The sequence below is a fragment of the Staurois parvus genome, unplaced genomic scaffold, assembly GCF_062004578.1.
Source record: "Staurois parvus isolate SC_StPar_1 unplaced genomic scaffold, SC_StPar_1.0 ptg000341l, whole genome shotgun sequence".
NCBI lineage: Eukaryota > Metazoa > Chordata > Amphibia > Anura > Ranidae > Staurois > Staurois parvus.
Genome location: NW_028318137.1, coordinates 1,055,729 through 1,080,501, shown reverse-complemented (window position 1 = coordinate 1,080,501; position 24,773 = coordinate 1,055,729). Strand labels below are relative to the sequence as shown.

The 24,773-nt window shown below is 41.2% G+C and overlaps 1 protein-coding gene across 5 annotated transcripts in view; it reads right to left on the bottom strand.

Annotated features, from left to right (window-relative positions):
- The window catches only part of SERHL2 (serine hydrolase like 2), an 801,854-nt gene that overhangs the window by 265,837 nt on the left and 511,244 nt on the right, over nt 1–24,773 (bottom strand). For all 5 annotated transcript variants that reach the window (XR_016313777.1, XM_089684280.1, XM_089684279.1 and 2 more), the window contains one exon: nt 18,023–18,057. Coding sequence is in view for 4 of the 5 variants with exons in the window: in XM_089684280.1 (XP_089540406.1) it covers nt 18,023–18,057 (35 nt within the window). In the remaining variant the exon portion in view is untranslated. The remainder of the gene's footprint in view (nt 1–18,022; nt 18,058–24,773) is intronic.

Sequence of the window (24,773 nt, the reverse complement as noted above, 5' to 3'; positions counted from 1 at the left end):
AATGTGCATAAAGAAGCCAAGGAAAGATGGAAAAATCTCCAAAAGGCATCAAATTACAGATTAGACATTCTTATAATATGTCAACAAAAGTTAGATTTTATTTCCATCATTTACACTTTCAAAATAACAGAAAACAAAAAAATGGCGTCTGCAAAAGTTTGGGCACCCTACAGAGTTAATATCTTGTACTGCCCCCTTTGGCAATTATCACAGCTTGTAAACGCTTTTTGTAGCCAGTCAAGAGTCTTTCAATTCTTGTTTGAGGTATCTTTGCCCATTATTCCTTCCAAAAGTCTTCCAGTTCTTTGAGATTTCTGGGCTGTCTGTCACGCACTGCTCGTTTAACCGTTTCAATACCGTGCAATTTTACACCTTCCTGCCCAGGCCATTTTTCAGGTTTCAGCGCTCTCACACTTTGAATGACAATTGCGCAGTCATACAACATTGTACCCAAACTAAAATTTTATCATTTTCTTCACACAACTAGAGCTTTCTTTTGGTGGTATTTAATCACCGCTGGGGTTTTTATTTTTTGCTAAATTAACAAAAAAAGACCAAAAATTTTGAAAAAAAACCACATTTTTCTTTGTTTCTGTTATAAAAGTTTACAAATAAATAATTGTTCTTCATAAATTTAGGCCGAGATGTATTCTGCTACATGTCTTTGGTGAAAATAACCCAAATTAGGATGTATTATTTAGTTTGTAGGAAAGTTATAGAGTTCACAAACTATGGTATAGATCTGAATATTGATCAATCCTGAAGTACTGACAGCCAATCTAATTTCTTGAGGTCCAAGAATGTCAGAATAGTACAGATATCCCCAAATGACCCCTTTTTGCTGAGTAGACAGTCGGACGTACTTCATAAGAGGCATGGCGAGTTTTTTGAAGTTGTATTTTTTTGTCATAATTTTTCCGAAAATGAAAAAATGAAAAATATTATTTTCACTATTTTTTTTTTTACATACTGTCACCAGTGCAGTACAGCGTCATCATATAACTGGCATGGCGGTGAACAGGGACACTGACTGGTGACAGTATGAAAAAAAAAAAAAATTATATTTTTTTTTAATTTTTTTTTATTTTTTTATTATATTTAATTTTTTATTACATTTTTTTTTTATTTTTTTTAAGATTTTTTTTCATATTTTACTATGACCAAAATAGTACAATGTTACCATAGTAACATTGTACTACTTTGGGGAAGTGATCAGTATTTTTTTTTTTTTTTTTTTTTTTACACAATTTGCTTATAGCAAAGAATTACTTTGCTATAAGCAAGCATTTAGCTGAATGAAATCGATTCATTCAGCTTTTTTTTTTTTTTTTTTTTTGTGCTTAGCTGTGATTTGGTCACAGCTAATCACATGACATGTGCATGTGATTAGCTGTGACCATTCACAGCTAGGCACTAGTATACAATGGATGGCATCATGAATGAAGCCATCCATTGTATACAACTGTCATGTGACCTGCTGTGATTGGTCGCGGCAGGTCACATGGTACCGGCAACGGGAGCCGGTACTCGGATCTGTCATCGGCCGTGTCCGAGGTGCACGGGCGGTGACAGATCCCGCTGCTGCGCCGCTCTGCAATAGCGCAAACGGCGCATGTGCGGGAGCACGCCAAATGGCGTGGACCCGGAAAGCTGCAGCGCTTTTCAAGCCGCCAAACGGCTATTGGCCGGGCGGCTAATGGTTAAGGTCTATCCATAGATTTTCAATTATGTTGAGGTCAGGAGATTGTGAAGGCCATGGCAAAACCTTCAGTTTGTCTCTTGATGTAATCCCCCGTGGATTTCGAGGTGTGTTTAGGATCATTATCCATTTGTAGAAGCCATCCTCTCTTTAACTTCAGCTTTTTCACAGATGGCATCAAGTTACCATCCAAAATTTGCTGAAATTTTATTGAATCCATTTTTCCTTCTACTCGTGAGATGTTCCCTGTGCCACTGGCTGCAACACAACCCCAAAGCATGATTGATCCAACCCCATGCTTAACAGTTGGACAGAGGTTCTTTTCATTAAATTCTGTGCCCCTTCTCCAAACGTACCTTTGCTCATTCCGGCCAAAAAGTTCAATTTTAACCTCATCGGTCTACAGAACTTGTTTCCAAAATGCATCAGGCTTGTCTATATGTTCATTTGCAAAGTTCAAACGATGATTTTTGTGGTGAGGACATAGTAGAGGTTTTCTTCTGATGACTCTTCCATGAAGACCATATTTGTACAAGTATCTCTTTATAGTGGAATAGTGTACCACAACTCCAGTGTCTGCCAGATCTTTCTGGAGGGATCGTGCAGTCAAACGTGGGTTTTGAATTGTTTTTCTCACAATCCTGCGAGCTGTTCTGTCTGATATTTTTCTTGGTCTTCCAGATCTTGCTTTAACTTCCACTGGTCCTGATGACTGCCATTTCTTAATTACATTCCGAATAGAGGATATTGACATCTGAAAATGCTTGGCTATCTTCTTATAGCCTTCTCCAGCTTTGTGAGCGTCAACTATTTTCAGTTTCAGTTTTCTAGACAACTGCTTAGAAGAACCCATGGTGCTGATTGTTGGGGCAAGGTCAGATGAGTCTGGGCATTTAAAACCTTTGAGATTGACATCACCTGGTCTTCCCAGACGATGATTGAGAACAATCCATGACACTGGCAGGTCTCAGCTTTGCAAAGGGGGCAGTGCATGCTATAAATTCTGCAGGGTGCTCAAACTTTTGCAGACGCCATTTTTTTGTTTTCTGTTATTTTGAAAGTGTAAATGATGGAAATAAAATCTAACTTTTGTTGACATATTATAAGAATGTCTAATCTGTAATTTGATGCCTTTTGGAGATTTTTCCATCTTTCCTTGGCTTCTTTATGCACATTAATACAAATTTTTAGCTGGGGTGCCCAAACTTTTGATCCCCACTGTACATTACTAGTATAGTGTCTGAATGGATCACTATCTTGATCAGAACTATACTTGCGTCCCTAATAGTATAGTGTCCCTAAAATGCAGTTAGCAGGATCAGCCCTAAAACCTGCCATCACTTGTGTTTAGCCCCTCCCCCATCAAGTGCAGTGTCAGTAGATCACAGTCACTTCTCATACACTGTCACTTCTAGTACATCGCCACCGACCCAAATTCATACCTTGCCAGACCATTTGAACGTATCACGCTTTCCGAGGTTAAAAATATTTTGGGCCTAACCCTTAACATGGGAATTACAAAAAAATTAAATGTGGTCATTTTGGTCCACAGACCCAATTCATCATATGCCCATGTTCTCTGCTGCCATAGCCAGGTGTAGATATGAGAATATAATGAATTTCATGCATTTCAACGACAATACACTGTCATCTTCAGGGTGACCCTAAATGTGATTGGCTCCACAAAACTTGGCTTCATATAAATCACTTTATGAAACTTGCAGATGTGTATATCCCCCAATAAAACATCTGCGTAGATGAGTTCCTCATTAATTTTTCTTGCATTCAAGCAGTATCTCCCCAGCAAGAATGACCGATCCAGATCGTGCCAAATGCTTTTAGGATTTATAAGGGAAAAGATAGTCATCTGGATTCTCAGACTACATGGAGAGCAGTGGCAAGTTAGTAATGAAACTTGGTGTCACCCTATTTCCTTATGGGGTACTGTGATACTGTACAACCTAATTGTAGGGGCTTCCCTAAATGGCTTGTAAACACCTGACTTCGAATGGGGGAGAATTTCTTGCAGTGAAGTGGAATGAAAAACGGGATGTTTTAGTCCTATCTTCCATTCATGCAGATACAACAGTGCAAATGTTTATGGTATCTGGTGTTATTCACGGCATCTGTGTCCACGACTATAACCTTAAAATGAGATGAGTGGAGGGGGAGTAGTCGCCTGGCTCAGAAGATGGCAGCATAACTCCTGAGCTCCCCTGCTTAACGAGCTTTAGCGGCTACATCGCGACTTTTCCAGGGCACGAAATATACCCCAACAGCAGCCAGTTTACTCCTACTGCACCTGGGCACTATGACCAAGAAAAGGAAGGATAATCATCTTCCACAAAAGCTGACAGACTTCTTATCTCAAGATCTACAAGATGACGCCAGTGGCTCACACAGTGACTTCTCGCGGTCCTCTCCCTATCATTCTTTCAAGACTCAGCCCTGCACAGAGATCGGGTCTCACTCTCTCTCATGAGGCACACAGTAAGTTTTCTCCACTTAGCTCACCCTCCACAGCCAGCCCAGTTAAACCCAAACCTAAAAGAGAAGGCACGGCACCCATACAGGCAGCACAGTGGCTAAATGGGTAGCACTTCCGCCTGGCAGTACTAGGGTCATTGGTTCGAATCCCAGCCACGGCACCACCTGTCTGGAGTTTGCATGTTCTCCCTGTGCTTGCGTGGATTTCCTCCGGGTACTCCGGTTTCCTCCCACACTCCAAAGACATGCTGGTAGGTGAATTTGCTCCTGTGTAAATTGGCCCTAGTATGTGTATGTATGAATGTAAGTTAGGGATCTTAGATTGTACACCCCTTGAGGGTTAGGGACTGATGTGAATGTACAATATATATGTAAAGTGCTGCGTAAATTGATGGCGCTATATAAGTACCTGAAATAAATAAAAATAAATTAACCCCTCTCATGCTGCCTCTTACTAATACAGAATTACCACCTAATATAGGTTTCTTCCCAGCCTCAAATCAACCTATATCAGAACAGATCATGAAGAATATGCTGATTTCCTTAAATAATCTCTGTATACTGACCTCTCTACAGCGGTCTCCTCCCTAGCTCACACAGTCCAGGATCAGGACCAATGAATTATATGCACAGAATCTAAAATGGATAACATAATTAATGCAAATAATCTAGTTGATGGATACACAGAGCATGAAGATGAGCTCCAGCAGAAAAAACTAAAATTAGCAGACCTATAAGACCAGTACAGACGAAATAACATTTCGAAATACGCCTGAAGAAATTCAGCAATCTGAACTTGTGAAATATCTGCAAACTCTGATGCGCTCTCTACTACCTGGCCTGTCCTCTAAAGACATGGAAATAGATAGAGCTCATAGGATCCCAAAGCCATCTCACTTTTCTGCATCCACACCTAGAGATGTTCTATCTTGCATCCATTTTTTCAATACTAAAGAAAAAATTATGCTTGCAGCAAAAAGAGCCACTAGGTTACCTGAACACTTTACAAGTATCAAACTCTACGCTGACCTTTCTAAAACAACAGTGGAACGTAGGAGACAACTAGCAGCTATTACCAAGGCCCTGCAAAATAACTACATTGCCTACAAATGGTGATTTCACGCCAAACAGTTTTTTTTTTTGCTCAATTTTTGATTAGCATCTCCTCAAGCAAATAGTCTCAATAGACTTGTCTTCCACCAGTAGCACCCACTCTATGTTTTGCGAGCTTGTTACTCTTGACCCTGCTGTGGCTCTCAAGTTTGTCTCTATCAATGTCAGGGGATTAAACAGTCCTCAGAAAAGAACAGCTCTCCAGAAAGAAGTAAAAGTTCTCCAAGCTGACATCATATATGTTCAGGGAGCAGTCGTTTAAATAAACTCACAAAGCCTCTCATTATTCTAATCACTGGGAATCATATAAAAAAAAAAAACTCTCCATTGGTGGTACTTAACTCCCTACTGGCTCTCCAAGATATGCCCTAATAATCCTCCCACATGTTGGAGACAATGCGGTAGCAAAGGCACTATTGCCCACACATTACGGTATTGCAGATCTATTAGCTCTTTTTTTTGCTTAGGAAAATTGCAGATCTTAATTTTCAATGTCAAATGGAAGTGTTAGTAGCCAGAAAAAATGTACTAATAAAAAAATTCACCAACACATGGTCTACATGGTTACAACATCTGAAATGTACAGTACATGTGTAAAATTCACTTCTTTTGATCATATGTTTACATTGCTGGTGTTCTCCTTTTCCTTTTTTCCCCACCCACTCCCTCCTAATATCCATTCTCCTTCCCCGCCTCTAACTTCCACTTACCTTCCTTTTCCTTCCTTCCCTCTTTACCCTCCCCCTCCCTCTTTTTCCCTCTACCTCCCCTTCCCTTTGTCTAGAGTACAAACTTCACAACCATCCTTAGGCCTCATGCATTAACATGAGTATTTTGTTTTGAACCATTCATCTGACATCATATACACCTTGTAACCTGGTATATTCTGGTTCTCTAAGACGGACCCATTGATTTGTTGACAACTGTTATAACTTTGTTCTATTTCTATGTACTGTATATGTTAAAACTTATAATAAAGAACCAATGAAACCGAAAATGGGATGGGTGGACTTCAACGACCAGATGATGAAGCTGTACTTCGTTTCCCTTATATTCAAATATTTTTATTAAAATATTTTCAACAAACATGTTTTCACAAGCCGCAAGGAAGATAAGAACTGAGCGGTATATACAATAAACTGTGTCAGCAGGGAAATAAACACATATTCAAAAAAGAAGACAAGTCCCCACCATTTGGCTGGGGACGATAAAGCACGACCACGGATCCACGAGAGGTATACTCAATTCTTTATGGACCTTCTAAGGTTGGAAGTGTGATAACCAGTGGAGGGAGGGAGGAGGGGGTGAGGGAGGAAGGGGGAAGGGAGGCACTAGTCGGGTGAATTGTCTGTAGTATATTATTATGCTATTACATAAGTCACTTGACAGAGCAGTTAGGGTTTTGAAGCCACCGAGACCATTGAGATCGGAATTTATGGTATGAGAGATTCTGAGTTGCTGTTCTCTTCTCCATTTCACAATGGAGATTGAGTTCAACAGTAAGGGTTGCGAACGAGGGGGCAGTGGTGGATTTCCAGAATTTGGTGATGTTACTTTTTGCCACTGGTAGTACGTGGATTATGACAGTACATGAAACTGAGGGAAAGTTGTCAATTCCTAAGTGTAGGAGGGCTAAAGCAGGACTTGGAGTCGTCGGGATTCCGGATATGGAGGAGATCAATTGGAATACTTTATTCCAATACGATTTAAGAGATTTACATGACCAGAGCATATTATTATTATTATACAGTATTTATAAAGCGCCAATAGTTCGCTCAGCGCTGTACATTACAAAGGGGGACAGAACATGTGACAGAAAAATACCAATACAATGTGATACACGAGGGGTTCGAGGGCCCTGCTCTTTCGAGCTTACAATCTAGGAGGGAGGGGATGGTGGCACAGGAGGAGATAGCTGTGGGTGATGGAGTGGTAGGAAGAGTGGAGGAGGTCGGCAAGTTAGCAGGGGGTGGGGTAGGCTTCCCTGAAGAGATGGGTTTTCAGGGTGTGCCTAAAGGAGAGGAGAGTAGGTGATAATCTGATGGGTTGGGGCAGGGAGTTCCAGAGGATGGGTGACACCCTGGAGAAGTCCTGGAGGCAGGCATGGGAGGAGGAGACCAGGGAACTAGAGAGAAGGAGGTCTTGTGAGGAGCGGAGTGTGCGTGCTGGGCGGTTCTTGGATATTAGGTCAGTGATGTAGTTCGGGGCAGTATGGTGGACAGCTTTGTACGTCAGCGTTAGGATTTTGAATTTGATCCGTTGCGCAATCGGAAGCCAGTGGAGGGATTGACAGAGGGGGGTGGCGGAGACAGAGCGGTTGGAAAGGTGAATGAGTCTGGCAGCCGTATTCAGGATCGACTGAAGCGGGGATAGCCAGCGGCGAGGCAGGCCAGTGAGGAGGGAGTTGCAGTAGTCGAGTCGTGATATGATGAGAGAGTGGATGAGCTGTTTAGTGGTTTCTGGGGTTAGGAACATGCGGATTTTGGCGATGTTGCGGAGGTGGAGTCTGCACGAGTTTGTTAAAGATTGGACTTGGGGCTGGAAGGATAGGTTGGAGTCCAGAATGACACCCAGTACTCTGGCCTGCAGGGCGGGTTTGATGGTAGCGTTGTTGGATATGACGGAGAAATCAATGGGAGGTGGTGTCCGGGCTGGGGGGAAGACAAGAAACTCGGTTTTGGAGAGGTTCAATTTAAGGAAGTGGAGCGACATCCAGTCTGATATGTCGCTCAGTAGGTGTGTGATTCGGGCTGAGACCAAGGTGGTGAGGTGGGGGGTTGAGAGATAGATTTGTGTGTCGTCGGCATAGAGGTGGTAGTTGAAGCCGTGAGAGTGTATGAGTTGGCCAAGGGAGGAGGTATAGATGGAGAAGAGAAGGGGCCCAAGGACAGAGCCTTGAGGGACCCCAACAGAGAGGGGGAGTGAGGGGGAGGTGGTAGCATTATAGGTAATGCTGAAGGAGCGTTGTGACAGGTAGGATGAGAGCCAGGAGAGAGCAGAATCTCTGAGGCCGAGGGAGTGTAGTTTTTTGAGGAGGAGGGGGTGGTCGACTGTGTCGAAGGCCGCAGAGAGGTCAAGGAGTAGGAGCACTGAATAGTGACCATTAGCTTTGGCGGTTAGCAGGTCGTTGGAGAGTTTGAGTAAGGCAGTTTCGGTGGAGTGTAGGGGACGGAAGCCGGACTGTAGGGGATCGAGGAGGTTGTTGTCGTTGAGGTGAGAGCATAGGTGGGTGTAGACTAGGCGCTCGAGGAGTTTAGATGTAAATGGGAGCAGGGAGATGGGTCTGAGGTTGTTCGGGTCATTGGGGTCCAGGGAGGGCTTTTTAAGTATGAAGGGTTGTTCCCATTTCTCCGCAGTGTCTCCAGCACTTGGGCAAATGTTGAGTGTAGTATAGATTAAGTTTAACGGGCGTTAAATACCACTGATGTAAGATTTTCATGTACGATTCCCAGTGGGAGCTACATTTGGAGGCTTTGTATGTGGTATTGAAGGTTTTTGCCCAAGTGTGTGGAGACACCGGTTGAAGAAGGATTTTTTCCCAGTTAGTTAGGAAAGTGGTATGGATATTAAACTGATTTTTATTGATAAGCGTATAAAAGGTTGAGATTCCCTTCTTAGGATATTGCGTTCTTTGAAAAAAAAGATACACAGTGGAGGGGATTGCGAGTGTTAGAGGCAAGTCTATTTTATGTATGGTGTGGGCTATTCTTATATATGTGAAATTTTCATTGTCAGGAAGGTGAAATTTTTCTTGAAGATCAGAAAAGGACATTAGTTTATGATTTGAATATAAGTCTCGAATATTGGCTATACCTCTATTTTCCCACTGTGTCAGGTTTAAAGAGGGGATAATGATGTGTAGTGTAGCAAGGGGAGTCTGAATTTTTGTTGTCTCGTTTTCTGGGTGATTAAGGTATAAGAGGTCAGACCAGGCCTGTAAAGAGGCTTTTATACATGGATGTTTGGCTAGAGGGAGATTTTGGGTATGTAACGGGAGAAGTAAAAGTTTGTCTGGAGTATGTGGGAATTGTGGGGAAATTTCCATAAAGGACCACGATTTGTCTTTGGTGGGATGCCACCAAAAGAAGAGCTGGTCTAGAAGCGTGGCGTTGTAGTAGGACTTTAAATGGGGAAGATCTGCTCCACCTCTGGAGAAGGGTCTGATTATTAGGTTAGTCGTACACCTAGGTTTTTTTGAATTCCACGCGAATTTATTTAGGATCGCTTGAAGTTTGGAGAAAAAGGAGTTAGGAAGTGGAATAGGAAGGGTGCGGAATATGTAGAGTATTTTAGGTAATATGTACATTTTCAGGGTTGCTATTCTGCCCATTGTCGATAATGTTTGTGTGTGCAGTTGCTTAAGTTCCTGTGGGATGGAGTCAAGTAGTAGTTTGTGATTATTTTCGTATAATTGGTTAGTAGCGGTTGTGAGTTTGATTCCTAGATATGGGATGCTGTGTTGTGCCCACGTATAGGGGAATTGTTTGGTTAGCATATTTTGGATCTTAGGAGGAGTATAAAGGTTCACGATAGAGGATTTCGGTTCGTTAAGCTTATAATAGGAGACTTCTGAATAGTTGTGGAGGTGCATGCGTATTGTTTGGAGCGATCTATAAGGATTAGTAACCATTAGAATAATATTGTCCGCGAAGAGGCTGATTTTATGGTCCGTTTTAAAATGAGAAATACCTGTGAATGTTGGATCATCTCTGAGTTTAGAAGCCAAAGGCTCAATTAATAGGGTGAAACTTATGGGAGACAGGGGGCAACCCTGTCTGGTGCCGTTAGAAATTTGGAAAGGTTTTGAGAGTGTACCATTCGTTAGAACTGTAGCAGACGGATTGGAGTAAAGGGCGAGGATTGCCGATAGCATCCACTCTGCAAGTCCAAATTTTTGGAGCGTAAGTTTCATAAAAAGCCAATGAATTCGATCAAATTCTTTTTCAGCATCAAGCGATAAGAGTAGAGAGGGTTGTTTGGTGGCTTCAGGTTTGTAGAGGAGGGATATTATTCTTCTGGTAGCATCAGGTGCTTGTCTACCTGGAATAAATCCCACTTGGTCGGGTGAATCAGTGTAGGGAGGTAAGGGAGCAATCTTTGAGCGATTATTTTGGCATATAATTTTATGTCCGTGTTTAGTAGAGAAATCGACCTGTAGCTTTGGACCAATTGGGGGTCTTTGTTTGGTTTAGGGATGGTTGTGATTACTGATTGTAGCATTTCTGAGGGGAATGTCCCCGTAGAGGCGACATGGTTAAATAATACAGACAAATGTGGTGTGAGGTTGGGTGCCATTATTTTAAAGAATTCATTAGTGAAACCATCGTTTCCTGGAGATTTGTTTAGGGGTAGACTTGTTATTGTACGTTCTATTTCTGCGGGGGAAATTGGTATTGATAGCGCTGAAAGTTGAGTCGCTGAGAGTCGGGGTAGGTTGGTAGTGTCTAGGAAGTTTTGAATATTAGTGGCAGTGGGTTGGGTTGTGTTTAGATCATCCTTAATTTTATATAATGTTTGGTAATATGTCACAAAGGCGTTGGATATGTCTCGTGGGTTTGTAAGTAGTGCCTGTGTCGTTGGGTGTTTAATCGTGGCGATCTTAAATTTAAGCCTTTTTTGTTTAATTATTTTCGATAGGAGTGCGTTCGCTTTGTCACCAAGCGCATAGAATTTAGATTTGTTTCTCTGTAGGTTAAGGTCGTAATCATGTAACAAAATTATTCGTAATTTATTTCTCAGAGGCCAGGGTTGTGGCTGTGGAGGTGTTTGGGTATTTTTTGTTTATTTCCTCGTTCCGTTTAATGGAGGCTAGGATTTGGTTAATTTGATGTGATCTTTGTTTTTTGATGCGGGAGTTTAATTGTATGAGGATACCTCTCATGTATGCCTTATACGTAGGCCAAATTGTGGTTATAGGCATATTAGGGATCGAGTTGGTTTCAAAGAATAGGTTATGTGCTTCTAAGATATGTTTCTGGTGTTCTGGGTTCTTCAGGATCGTAGAGTACAATCTCCAGATAGGCGGGATTGCTGAGCGTTGATTATCGTCTAATGAGATGTGGATTGGAGCATGGTCTGACCAAGTAATTGTACCAATTTTAGATAAGATATGTTGTAATGTCCATTTGTCCGTGAGGAAAAAATCAATTCTGGAGTATGAAAGGTGCGCAGGGGAGTAATAGATATAGTCTTTCTCGTTGCTATGTTGGCATCTCCAAATGTCGTAGAGGTCCTGGTTGTGAAGGAATTGGTTGAAGGTTTGTGTAGCCGATCTGTTGTTAAAGGACGAGTCAAGTTGTGGGTTTCCGATGATGTTGAAGTCACCTCCGATGATAATTCTGCCTTGTTTTAATAATGAGATGGTTTTGTATAGCTTGTTGAAGAACTTCAGCTGTCTTTTGTTGGGCCCATAGACATTTACCAAAGTGTAGTAGTTATTGTTTAGTTGGCATATTAGAATGTGGTAACGACCTTGAGGGTCAATAGTTTCTGAAATGCGTCGGAACTGGATAGAATCTCTTATAGCCGTGATGACTCCATTTTTTGTTTCTTGAGGTTAGTAGCCATAAAGGTGTTTGGGAATCAGAGGTGGAATTGGGGGATCTTGTTTGTGGCGAAGTGGGATTCTTGAATAAAAAGGACATCCGCTTGGAACCTTCTAGTTTCGTTTTGTAGCATCGATCTTTTAAATGGAGAGTTTAGGCCTCGGACGTTGAGGGAAGTAATGTTGATCATGATGGGGGTCTTTGAGTGCGGAGCGAGATGTTTGAGGTGATATTTGAGAAGCTATGAAGTTGTGTAATTGGATCTACGAGAGGGAGGAGGTGATCCGAGGTAGTAAAGCCGTTTAGGTTCGGTTGCTGAGGCTGGGTGGAGTTTCCATGTGATTTCGTCGTGGAAATATTAGTGTGTAGGCTAGTTTGAGTGACTGGTGGTGCCAGGGAAGGAGGTAGAGAGGAAGGTGGATAGGGGTAAAAAAAAAACTTGCGTAGAATGCAAGTGGTCTGAGTAGCCTGACTTGCTGCTTCAGAAGTGGGGGGTTCGAACAGGCTCTGACCGAAAAAAAGGTCAAGCCAAACAAATTCTAGTAACATAAGATCTTTGTAACTTGGCCGATCGCCAGAGATTAGTGGAGAGTGATGCCAACTTGAGATGTTGAATTTGTGTTATAGCGGAGGTGGGCCTTAACGGGCTTAATCAGCCTCCATATTCTGGGAGTAGGTGAGTTATGTTGTGCATCTTCAGGGATTATTTTCCAAGATTTGAGCAAGTCCAGACCCGCTTCAAGGCTTCTAATGGTGAAGATTTTACCGTGTTGTTTTACGGTCAATTTTATGGGGAAGCCCCATTGATATGGTATACCGTGATTACGCAGGGCTTTAGTGATGGTAATCATCTTTTTGCAGTTAAGCAGTGTTGTCTTAGAGAGGTCTGCGAATAACCGGATATTTGCATGTGAAGGTGGGAGTGCAGATGAATTCCTGGCCGCCAGCATAATTTTTTCTTTTATATGGTAGAAATGAATCCGGGCTAGGACATCTCTTGGGATGGAAGCCGGTAAGAATGAAGGCTTAGGTAGTCGGTGAGCTCGGTCTATAGCAATCTCTAAGTCGGAGATAGCTGGCATAAGGAATTTCATATACTGTTGTATATAGGGCAGCAATGCTTCGTTAGTGACGCTTTCAGGGATACCTCTGAATTTGATGTTATTACGTCTCGACCGATCTTCTAGGTCCGCTAGTTTCAGATTGATTTGTTCAATGTCAGAAGTATGATCTGTATGTGCGTCAATCAAATCATTGTGCGCTATAATGTCGCCCATTTTGGTTTCAATATGTTGTATTCTATGCTCTTGCTGCTTTACCACGGTGGTGATGTGTACTAGGGATGATGACATGTCATTGTGCAGGGTTTGCCTGAGAGATAATAGCATGTTCTTCATGCATATCTTGGTTATTGGTTGATCCGTAGCTGAGAATGCCTCTATAACAGGGAGGTCTGCCTGTATCTGAGGAGGTGGGTGGCTGAGAGCCTGATTTTCAGGCTGCTGCTCAGGGTCCAGCCTGGGTTTGGATTTGGCAGGGCTTCTAGAGGTGGGGGACAGGGGGGGAGACAACTCACCAGGGTCCCCTGGATATAGCTGGTACTGTAGTCTGTGGTCTTGTTGCTGGGCAGTGTAGTCCCTCTCCTGCCTGCTGTCCCTCACGTCTCAGCCGCCAGCGCCATTTTGGATTCCAGCAGTGATGGCAGGGAAGAAATTTGTTAGTTTCCGCGCATGCGCCCCCTACTTAGTTTCCTTTAAAGCCAGACACTGTTACAAAAAAAGTGTCCGTATATTTATTTCAATTGGCTCTGTACAATGCATTTGTGCTTGTCAAAGCAACTGGAAGAAGTGAATTTTTCCTAAAATTTCAGGAAGAGTTCATCGCGGCCCTTTTGTGTTCAGAAGGTGCTTTGGCCCAAACCCCAAATCCAGATGCAGTGAGCCAGCTGCATGAGAGGCATTTTCCTGACGTCCTCCCTGGTACCCAGACCCAAACTAAAAGCAGAAAAAGCAGTGTACTGCAATAGATGGATCATAGGTCCTTAGCAATTACAATACCGACACAAGCTTTGTTGCCCTCTGGGGATCAGGGAAAACCCAAAAGAAGCACTGTAAAACAAGGAAAAGAGGTTGCACCAGCCTTGTACATTACCTAAGTGATAGGTTTATTAATTTCATAAAATCGATGCATACTCACAGACAAATAATGATAAAGGCATATCAGAGTCCACAATGCACTCAAAGTGACCTGGTCACCAAGACAAACCCCAAAACGCAAAAGGGGAAAGACGGGATCCCCCCTCAAAACACATCAGCCATTTAGAAGGTCCTCTTGTGTTTTGGAATTTGTCTTTTTTTTCACTTTTTGTCTGCCAGAGATTGCTTCATCCAAATCATGTGAATGGAGGAATCTGTTAGGCTCTTTTTTTCATAAAATAAGAACACTACATGTATGCTCAACATTAAAAGTGGATGGATACAGGGTGGTAGATTCCAGTGGTGGGCATATCCCACACGGTTTCTGGCAGAGCTTTCTTCATCCACATTGAATGATGTGAATGGAGGAATCTGTTAGGTTTTCTTTCATTCAGCCTACAGATGCCCCCCCCCCCCCCCCCGCCACCTTCATGGCTTTCTCGAGCAACTGGGGTATGTAGCCGGCAGTCCTGCCTGCTGACCATAAAGTTGAACAGAAACCAGAATGGCTCAGATCATCTCTATGGTCTCAGAAGCCGGAAGCTATGAGCATTTCATCACTTCTGGATTCGCCAGATGTAAACGGCGCAATTTTAAAATTAGGAAAGCATCTGATCACACATCAGTGACCAGATTATAGTAAGGGCAGAGGAGAGATCTGGGTCTAATCGACTCTAGGTTTCTCAGTGAGTACCTGTCACTGCCTATTGCTACCACAGGGGATATTTACATTCCCTGTAAAAACTATAAAAGTGACTTAAAAAAAATAAAGGGATGGTGTAAAAAATGAAAGAAATAAAAAGAATTGCCCCTATCCCCTCACGCAAAGGCGAACACGTGTCCATCCCACCTTGGTACGTAAACAGCGATCGCACCATACAAGTAAAGTATCACCGCAAATGTCAGATCAAGAGCAGTAATTTTAGCACTAGATCTCCTGTGTAAATCAAAATTAGTAACTTGTAAAGGCCTTTAAAGCATTGCCTATGGATAAAAAAATGTATGTAGTTTGTTGCCATTACACGGGCATGCGCAATTTTAAAGTGTGGCATGCTTGGTATCCATTTGCTTGGCATAGCATCATCTTTTAAATTTTACCAAATAATTGGGTATTATATTGTGTGATTTTGCATTAAAATTAAAAAAGGGTTTCTTTTTTTTAACTGCATTTGAAAAACTGCTGCACAAATACTGTGTTCTCTAGGGCCTCTGCTTTAAAAAATCTATGTTTGGGGCTTCTAAGCAATTTATTTTTTAATTTTTCAAAACCTTGTAAAAAAAATGAGATCTGCAAAATACTCACTGTGCTTACCTTTTCAGTTTCCTTGGGTTGTTTAACTTTCCAAAATGGGGTCATTTGGGGGGTGGTACTATCTTGGCATTTCAGGGCTTCCGAAACTGTGATAGGTAGTATAGAAGTGACATGAGAAAAAAGCCTGAAGGTGGTGATTTTGGGCATCTACATAGCTAGGCTGCCAAAAAAGTTGCACATGTGGTATCCCTATACTTGGAGGAAGTAGCAGAATGTGTTTTGGGCTGTAATTCCACATATGTCCATGGTATGTGTGAGAAACATCTCATTAAAGTTAAAACTTTGTACAAATAACAGAACTTTTTTTTGTCATTTTCAAAAACCTGTGGCAAAAAAAATATCTTCCACAAACTCAACATGCCTCTCAGCAAATACATTGGGGTGTCTACATTCCAAAAGCTTGTCATTTGGAGTGCTGCTTCTGCTATCCTGGCATTTCAGGGCCTCCGAAACTGTGATAGATAGTGAGGAAGTGAAATGAGGAAATTATACACTTTGAAAGCCTGAAGGTTGTCATTGGTTTTAGGCCGCCATAATGTCTCTCACATGTGGTATCCCCATACTCGGGAGAAGTAGGAGAATGTGTTTTGGGGTGTAATTCCACATACACCAATGGCATGAGTTAGAAATATCTTATTAAAGCGGAGCTCCACCCAAAAGGGGAAGTTCCGCTTTAATGCTTTGTCCCCCGCTCCCCATTAAGGATTGGCACTTTTGGGGAGCAGGGGGTGGAGTGGGTACCCGAATTTGACAGGTACACACTCTCACTTCCGCTGCGATCACCTAGGCAATCAGAAGAGGAAGTTGTCCTCCCTCCCCGTAGTCTTCTGGGACACTTGACAGGTCCCAGAAGACTAAGGGGCCATTCACAAAGCACAGCGCTTCACGCACATGCGCAGTGGGCACCCAGCTGTGAAGCTGCAAGCTGTCCCAGCCGGATGCCCACACTAAAGATGCCGGCGCCAGGGAGAGAAGACAGCCGGTGAAACCAGCGGTGGTGAGGACACCGCTGGACTGTGCGACAAGTAAGTGGCTGTATTCTAAAAGTCAGCAAGTACAGTTTTTGTAGCTGCTGACTTTTATTTATTTTTTCAGCTGGAACTCCGCTTTAAAGTGAAAATTTTGGGGAGAAAAAAGGAAAAAAATGTTTTTACATTTTTAAAAACTTAGCAAAAAAAATAAAACCTTCCAAGGCCTCAACATGAACTCTCAGCAAATTCCCTGGGGTATCTACTTTCCAAAAAGGGGTCATTTGGGGGGTTTTATACTGCCCTGGCATTTTAGCACCTCAAGAAATAGTCAGAGTAAAACCTGGATACATTCCAGTATATATACCATAGTTTGTAGACGCTCTAACTTTCACAAAAACCAATTACTATACACTTATTTTGATTTTTTTAACCAAAGACATGTAGCAGAATACATTTTGGCCTAAATTTATTACAGTTTAAATTTATTGGATACTTTTTACAACAGAAATTAGAAAATAGTTTTTTTCAAAAGTTTTGCTCTTTTTTTTTGTCTTGCCAAAAAAAGCTCTGTATGCAAAAACTATATAAATGTTGTTTGGGTATAGTATCGCATGACCGTATAATTGCCAGTTAAAGCAGCACAGTGCTGAAATGCAAAACATGGCCTGGTCAGAAAAGGGGGTAAAACTTTCCAGTGGTCAAGTGGTTGATGAAGAGACAACTGAACAGACTTCTAGGATGTTAATGGGACGATAGGCGTCCTTCGATGAATAAGTGTGTTGCACCAGGAGAGCATCTAGGACTCCTCCCCAGTCTGACATGCTGGTATTTGTCATAAGAACTTTCCACATCTTTGGGGGGGAAAAGGTTTCCCTCAAAGTGTCCCTATACAGGATACCTTGAGGTGAGCAGACTCAGACTACTCCAACACTGTCAAGAGAAAACCTTACAGCATTCAAGTAAAAACTTGGATAATTATTAAACAACTACAATTTGGACTGATAAGATGGAGTTACCCTTTAAAAAATAGAAAATGGGCAATTTATAGAATTTTGAGCAATATAAATTCAAATGCTTATATTGCTTTTTGCTCTCAAGATGTAACTTTTTTTTTTCTTTTTCTTGTACGAGGCATAAAACTCATCAGTACCTTTTTCTGTGCATTTCTTTATGCTAAGAATAATGAAATAATCCCTTTTTTATAAAATGAATATTCATCCATAACTGTAATTTTCTGAGGTTGTTATTAAGCCCTATGGTACCTTTGTTACTTTAACCTTGCATGTACTTTTGATCACTGTATACCCGTGTGTATTATATTCTATATGTTTTTCTACATTTCTCGTCAAATCTTTATGGGATTAAATTGAAATGCTGCCAACTTCAAGCTGTTTCCATATATCATTTCATTGTCAGCCCAACAGTAGAAGCTAACGTGGTTGTTTCCTGTGGGTAACAGACCTATAACTTGTAACTTTCCCACTTTTCATAAATCAGCTACATGTCAAAAGCTGCAAGAATTGCTCTCTCAGTCATACACTTGCATTTATTGGTTGCCTTACAGTAGCAATTAATTGACAATATGTAGTAGGAGAAACTGCACAAACCCTAAATCATTTAATAATTTTGCCCATTTTTACAGCAAGTCAGTTTTAACATCATTCCTACTTCTTGAAGATTACTATACAAAATTGACTTACCACGGTGACTCTTATATCCCGGCTGAACACAACACCTGCAACAGAAATAAGAAATTGGTAAATTCCATTTCCCCAAAAATTGTTTAATTTATGCTTGGAGGCAAAACTAAAGTACAATTTAGGAACTGTAAACACTTTCTATTGTATGTATGCAAGTGATTAATAAATCAGTCAACTCCTGTCCTGAACAGGGGCTACTATCTAAATTTAGTCCTGCTGGGTAGTAGACAATCTAGCTGATTTATAGTCTACTTGTTCATTTGGTTTTGCCTGTGCATGTGCTTGGAGCAAAAGCAGCCTGCCTATCCGGTGTGTCCAGCTGATTAAGGCCCTGTGCTCATGGAGCCTTGCAAGGGACAGGAGAACTGAGGTCCTGGGTGAGGAACTCGTGGAGAGCCTGGGAAAACATCAAGATGGGATCATCAAGGCTACTGCTATTGGGAAAGATCTGGTTGCTAGTGAAGATGACTTCTACTAAAAGGGTACAGGGTCTGAATTTTAAATGAAAGGACCTTTCCTGTACAGGTGTTCTGAACTCCCTACCTCCTTCTCTTTGGAGCTTTAAGTGTGAAAAGTAACTGGTGCCCATCTGTTCACATTTCTCACTATTACTTAAGACATCTACACCCTAAGGTGAAATGTCAGCCTGCACTGTCCCTGGTGGATTGACAATGCCTACTGGAGGTCAGGGAGGTGTTACACAACCAAAGAATATTTCAGTTCTTGCATATCTGCAGATTAAGAGAGTTACACCAGGTACAAGTTTCTATGCTTCTGATTATTGTGGAGTCTCTGTATTTGAGTTAAGGGGTCTGCCCTTGGAGTTTTAATGCTTTATAAATTATGGAGAATAAAACTGGAAAACCTCAAGGTGTAGAGGAATGCTCACAATTCCTTTGATTGTGGCATAGCAATTCCACTGTTAGAAAATTCAAGATGCATAGGAAGCGAGAAACTGACTCATCAGGCTACACTTAAAGTGTTACTAAACCCACAACAGTAAAATCAGTCTGTATATGCAATAAAGCATGTTTATTATACTCACCGTGAAACCTAAGGGGTTAATCCTCCACATTGTGTAAAAAGGCTGTTTGATCCTATCTTCTCTGATCCTCCCCTTCTACTGTCCCCAATTCATCTGCTGATAGTACCGAGTCACTCTGCACATGCTCAGTCTAGGGTGTATGGCTAGAGAGTTTTTTTTTTCTTTGGGAAGGTGCATGTGATCAGCACTGTCCAGACAGAGGGTCAGGGGTTTTGCAGCCTCATTATACAGTCAGAGCAGAAAAAAATCCTCCTACAAGCTTTAATCAGTGCTCAGCCAGACACTGACAGAAGCCACAGAATTGCTATATACTGCTGATGAGAAAAGGTATTTAGGAGTTTATATTTACTAAAACAATTGCATTTCCATGTTGTGTGTACTGTGGGAGACCAGATTTAGTGAATGCGGGGTCCTGGGTTTAGTAACACTTTAAAACTATAATATCACTTTTAGCTAGACTTAAAGTTAAAGTTATTCTAAAGGTTCTTTTTTTTTTTGGTTGGAAATAACAAATATGTTATACTTACCTACTGTGTGCAGTGGTTTTGCACAGAGCAGTCTGGATCCTCCTCTTCCTGGGTGCCCCACAGGCTCTCCTGGCTCTTCCTTTCTGTCAGCAGGTGTGTTCCCAAGCCGCTGCTCCTTGTATCCATTCACACACAGAGCCACGGCTTGGCCGTGCCCCCTCTCTCCTCATTGGTGGACTGGCTGTGATTGACAGCAGCGGGAGCCAATGGCTCCCATTTGCTGTCTCAACCAGTGAGGAGGCAGAGACCCAGGACAGCTGAGGCTGTTGTGCACATTGATGGATTGCGATGGGGCTCAGGTAAGCATTAGGGTGGGCTGGGGGCACTCCTGCACACAGAAGGTTTTTTACCTTCATGCATAGAATGCATGAAGGTAAAAAACCTTGAGCCTTTACAACCACTTTAACCTTTAACAATCGTTTCAAACATAATGTTATTTTTACTAATATATAGTTTACATGATAGTTTAGAGTTAGATTCGTGTAAAATCCAAGATGATTGCACTTTGTCGCAGTGAAGGTGAAAGTGCTTGTATGGATGTGGGGTAGTAGCTAATAAAGATACCACGTCAATGCAGACTGTTCATGAAACGTATACTGTATACAGTGTACAGCTCTACAGTTTAGCCAAGGTATTTAAAAAAGGGAACAAATACAGTCTGTACTTTGTGTATATAGCTGTTTGCAAAGGCAAAACCTCCATGAAGGGTTGAAGAGGATTAACAGAGGCCTAATGTAGTATGGGTTAAAAAAGAAATATAAACTTCATAAACACATTAAAACTAAATTTAAACACATCCACAACCCATCACCAATAAAACCAACAACACTGTCAAAACGACACCCTACTCTTTACTGAAACTAATGAAAATCAGGTTGCCAGAGTATTATTATACTAAACATACACATACCCCTCTGAGATTAGACTCCAGACTCCATGGTTACATCTCAGGTGTTTGCTGGACTTTTCTCCATTGAAGAAATCAATTGTGCCACCAACAAGAACACTGTGCACCGAGATGCAAAATAATATTTTTTTTTCCCTCAATAAACTTTTATTAAAGAATAAATATCTTATAAGCATATGAAAAACATGACAATTGTCATCATAGGTACAAAAATAAGCAGCAAAGGATATAACACAACAAATATCTAAGTACATGCTCTACAAAAGCTGTGGTACAATGATATTTATTAGGTTATGTACATGGTATGAATCAGACAGAATAAGCGTGAAGGTCTGAAATCTTACATACCAATAAATACCAAAGCCATTGTTTCTAATTTTTAGGGACTCTTTAATGACTGGCATAATACCATTGGATTGGTGTAAAGTGCCAAAATTTAAAAAAGGGTCAAAATCTTTACCAAGTAATTATAGACCTGTTAGTTTAACTTCTATAGTTGGGAAGATACTGAAGAGTGTAATAAAAGACCACATAGATGAGTTCTTGCTGGGGAAAAAAAAATAAAGTAACAGACAGCATGGATTCATGAAAGACAGAAGTTAGAAATCAGATTTTTTTTACTTTTATGAGGAGGTGAGCAAAACCTTGGACAGAGGGATGGCGGTGGACGTGGTATACTTGGATTTTGCAAAAGCGTTTGCGACAGTTCCCCACACACGGCTATTTTGTAAGGTAAAGTCCACATGCTTGGAAAAATCCATATGTAAATGGACAGAACACTGGCTAAAAAATCGTATCCAGAGAGTAGTGGTTACTGATTCCTATTCTGAATGGTCTAGGGTTGTTAGTGGTGTAGACCAACAAAGAGATTTGTGAAAAGAGATTCACAGAAAAAGCGGCTACATTATGGACAGAATGTGATACTCAGAATTTCCAAAAATTATGCTTTATTACACATTAATATTAGACAATCGGGCAATCGCCCTGGTTTTCCATCACCTCAGTATGAGACAATACACACAGACCTAAAACCATTTAAAATGACACCAAGACCGGTCTGAATATAAGTGTGCTGCAAAGGTTGTGACAACCATAGTCTAAAACCTTTGCAGCACCGCACATTGGTTACACTCCCTGTAGGAGGTGTTTTCAAAATTTGTACCATAGGTATATAATATATCGCATGCTATGCAAATAGGCAAAATACAGTTACCACATGAAGAGAGACATAACCCTAAGCCTATACAAGGCAATATGGGTAAAAAATTGGAATGAGAAAAGGGGGGAGAAAAAAGTACTCCAAAAATGTAATTATGGATTCAAGCAGTACAACCCTATATAGGCATATGTGGTTGGGGCCCGTGGTAGATGCAAATAGTTGCAAAGATTCTTGTAGATGCAAGAGTCCCTGTTGATGTCTTGATGGAGACTTAAATGAAGATAGCAGAGGCCTGCTGTATATTGTTTCTTCACCACAACATGTGGACTGCAAACCACTTTAATATTTAAGATGGAGTGAGGCCCAATGGGTCTTCCGCCTGTTGCAATATATGTTGTGTGCCTTGCATCTAGGCAATGCATCATAATGTCCCCATCCTGAAATAAGACAAATATGAGGATAGTCACTCTGGGTACTCTCACTCTGATGTATATGTAGTATAAGTAACAAGAAACCTTCTTCGTTATTCCTGTTCAAAGTCCACTCACCACCTGTGCCATGGGTAGTAAAAAATAGAAGTATCCTTCATAGGTACTGCCGTGTTGATCCAGGGAACTACCGCTTATATCAGCCGACATTTCACGGGTTCCGACCTCTCCATGGCGCCTGTACAGCTTTTGCATGACTCATGGCATGTGAAGATGGCTGCCTCCTTGTAGGTCGGCGTGCATATCGCCAATGCGCATGACCGGAAGTGATGTATCTGACGTATGACGTCAACACGTTTCACTGATGGGCGTATCTCACTCAGCTTCATCAGGACCAATGAGATTCCTGCCTTTCAGCTTCCTATTTATAGTGGGTTAAAACCCACCCACATATGTAAATCGTTAACCTGCAGCCACTCTCAAAGGAAAAAAGGCTAATTACTTAGCACAACAGCTGGTCATTCATCATATTTAAATCAGCAGGCAACTAGACACATCAAAAGGAGAGAGGGCTTATCATGTTCTATTGACATTAAAGGAGATAAATAATTACCGCAAAATCACCAGAAGATAGCGATATTAATTAGAAAATCCCTGTATAAAGCTATTTATCCAAAAATGCCTGAAGATCACACTGAACATTTATTAACCTGCAGCTATTCTCGATGGAGGAAGGGGCTAATTACTTAGCACAACAGCTGATTTATCACATTTCAACCAACGGGCAACTAAACACATCAACAAAAGGGAAGGCTTTATCATGTTCTATTAACATTAAAGGAGATAAAAAATTACCACACGTTCACCACACGATGGCGATATTAATTAGGGAATCCCTATATAGGGCTATTTATCTAAGAATACCTGGAGATCACACTCAACATTTAACCCCTTCGGGAACAATGTATCAAGTTTATATATCCAATATTTTTCCTTTCTTAATAATTCTTTATCGAAATCACCTCTCCTTTGCTGAAAATGTAGTGCATAGAAACCTCTCACTTTTGTACCATCCAGTTTACCCCCGTGATACTTAGCATAATGTTGAGCTAAATTACTTTCAGGGTCATTGGATCTGATGTCTCTAAAGTGTTCGCCTATTCCTACTTTAAGTTGTCTTTTAGTTTTACCTATATACATCTTTTTGCAAGGGCAAGTCAATATATATAGTACTCTAGCTGTAGAACAATTTTAAGACTTTGAATTTTATAGTGCGTACTATTTTTTGAATCACAGAAAAGATCTGTGCGATCCACAAATTTACAGATCTGACATTTTCCACATCTATACATCCCTTTTGTACGTGACTTCAACCATGTTGTTTGTTTTAACGGTTGATAGTCGGAATGAATAAGGAGGTCACCGAGATTTGGTGCTCTTCTTGCTACCATTTGAGGACGCTCACCTACAATTTTACTCAATTTGGGGCATTGGGTTAGAATCTTTCAGTGTTTTTCTAATATTTGTTTCACAGCCTGCCATTGAGCTCCAAATTGAGTTATCATTCTAATGGGTTGCTCGCTTAGTTTAACCTTCTCTTCCTTTTGTGGGGATAATAAACTCCTACGGTCAGTTTGATATGCCCGTCTCCGAGCTCTTCTAATCCGAGAGTGAGAGTATCCCCGTTCTCTAAACCTTTTATAGAGATCCTGCGCTTCGATCCTAAAGTCATTAATGTTCGAGCAGTTTCTCCGACATCTCAGAAACTGTCCTACCGGAATTCCTGTAATCAGTGAATGTGGATGATAACTTCTAGCCTCTAATAAAGTATTGGCCGCAGTTGGTTTTCTAAACGTTTTAGTAAGGAGCCTCTTGTCTTTAAGTCTAATTTCAAGGTCAAGAAAGGAAATACATCTTTCATCAAACACATATGTGAGTCTAATATTGAAGGAGTTTTGATTTAATTTCTCCAGGAAAAGTTTTAATTCCGCCGATGTTCCTCTCCATATAAGGAGAATATCATCAATATATCTCAACCAAATCTGGGCATGTGCAAGAAACCTTACAACCTGCTCCTCCCAAAATCCTAAGTGTAGACACGCATAGGCAGGAGCCCATGGTGACCCCATACTTGTACCTCTAGTCTGTTGATAAAAGGTATTGTTAAATTTAAAAAAATTATGTTGTAATGCAAAGTCCAGTAACTCACTAATAAATTCATTTTGTCCTCCCAAAGTGGGGTATCAAGAAAGTGAAAAATCGATCTTAAACCACATTCATGTGGGATAGATGTATAAAGTGACTCTACATCTATTCCAACTAGAATAGAATTTTCGTTTATTATTAAATTTTCAATTTTAGCTAATACATCTCTGCAGCCAATACTTTATTAGAGGCTAGAAGTTATCATCCACATTCACTGATTACAGGAATTCCGGTAGGACAGTTTCTGAGATGTCGGAGAAACTGCTCGAACAGTAATGACTTTAGGATCGAAGCGCAGGATCTCTATAAAAGGTTTAGAGAACGGGGATACTCTCACTCTCGGATTAGAAGAGCTCGGAGACGGGCATATCAAACGGACCGTAGGAGTTTATTATCCCCAAAAAAGGAAGAGAAGGTTAAACTAAGCGAGCAACCCGTTAGAATGATAACTCAATTTGGAGCTCAATGGCACGCTGTGAA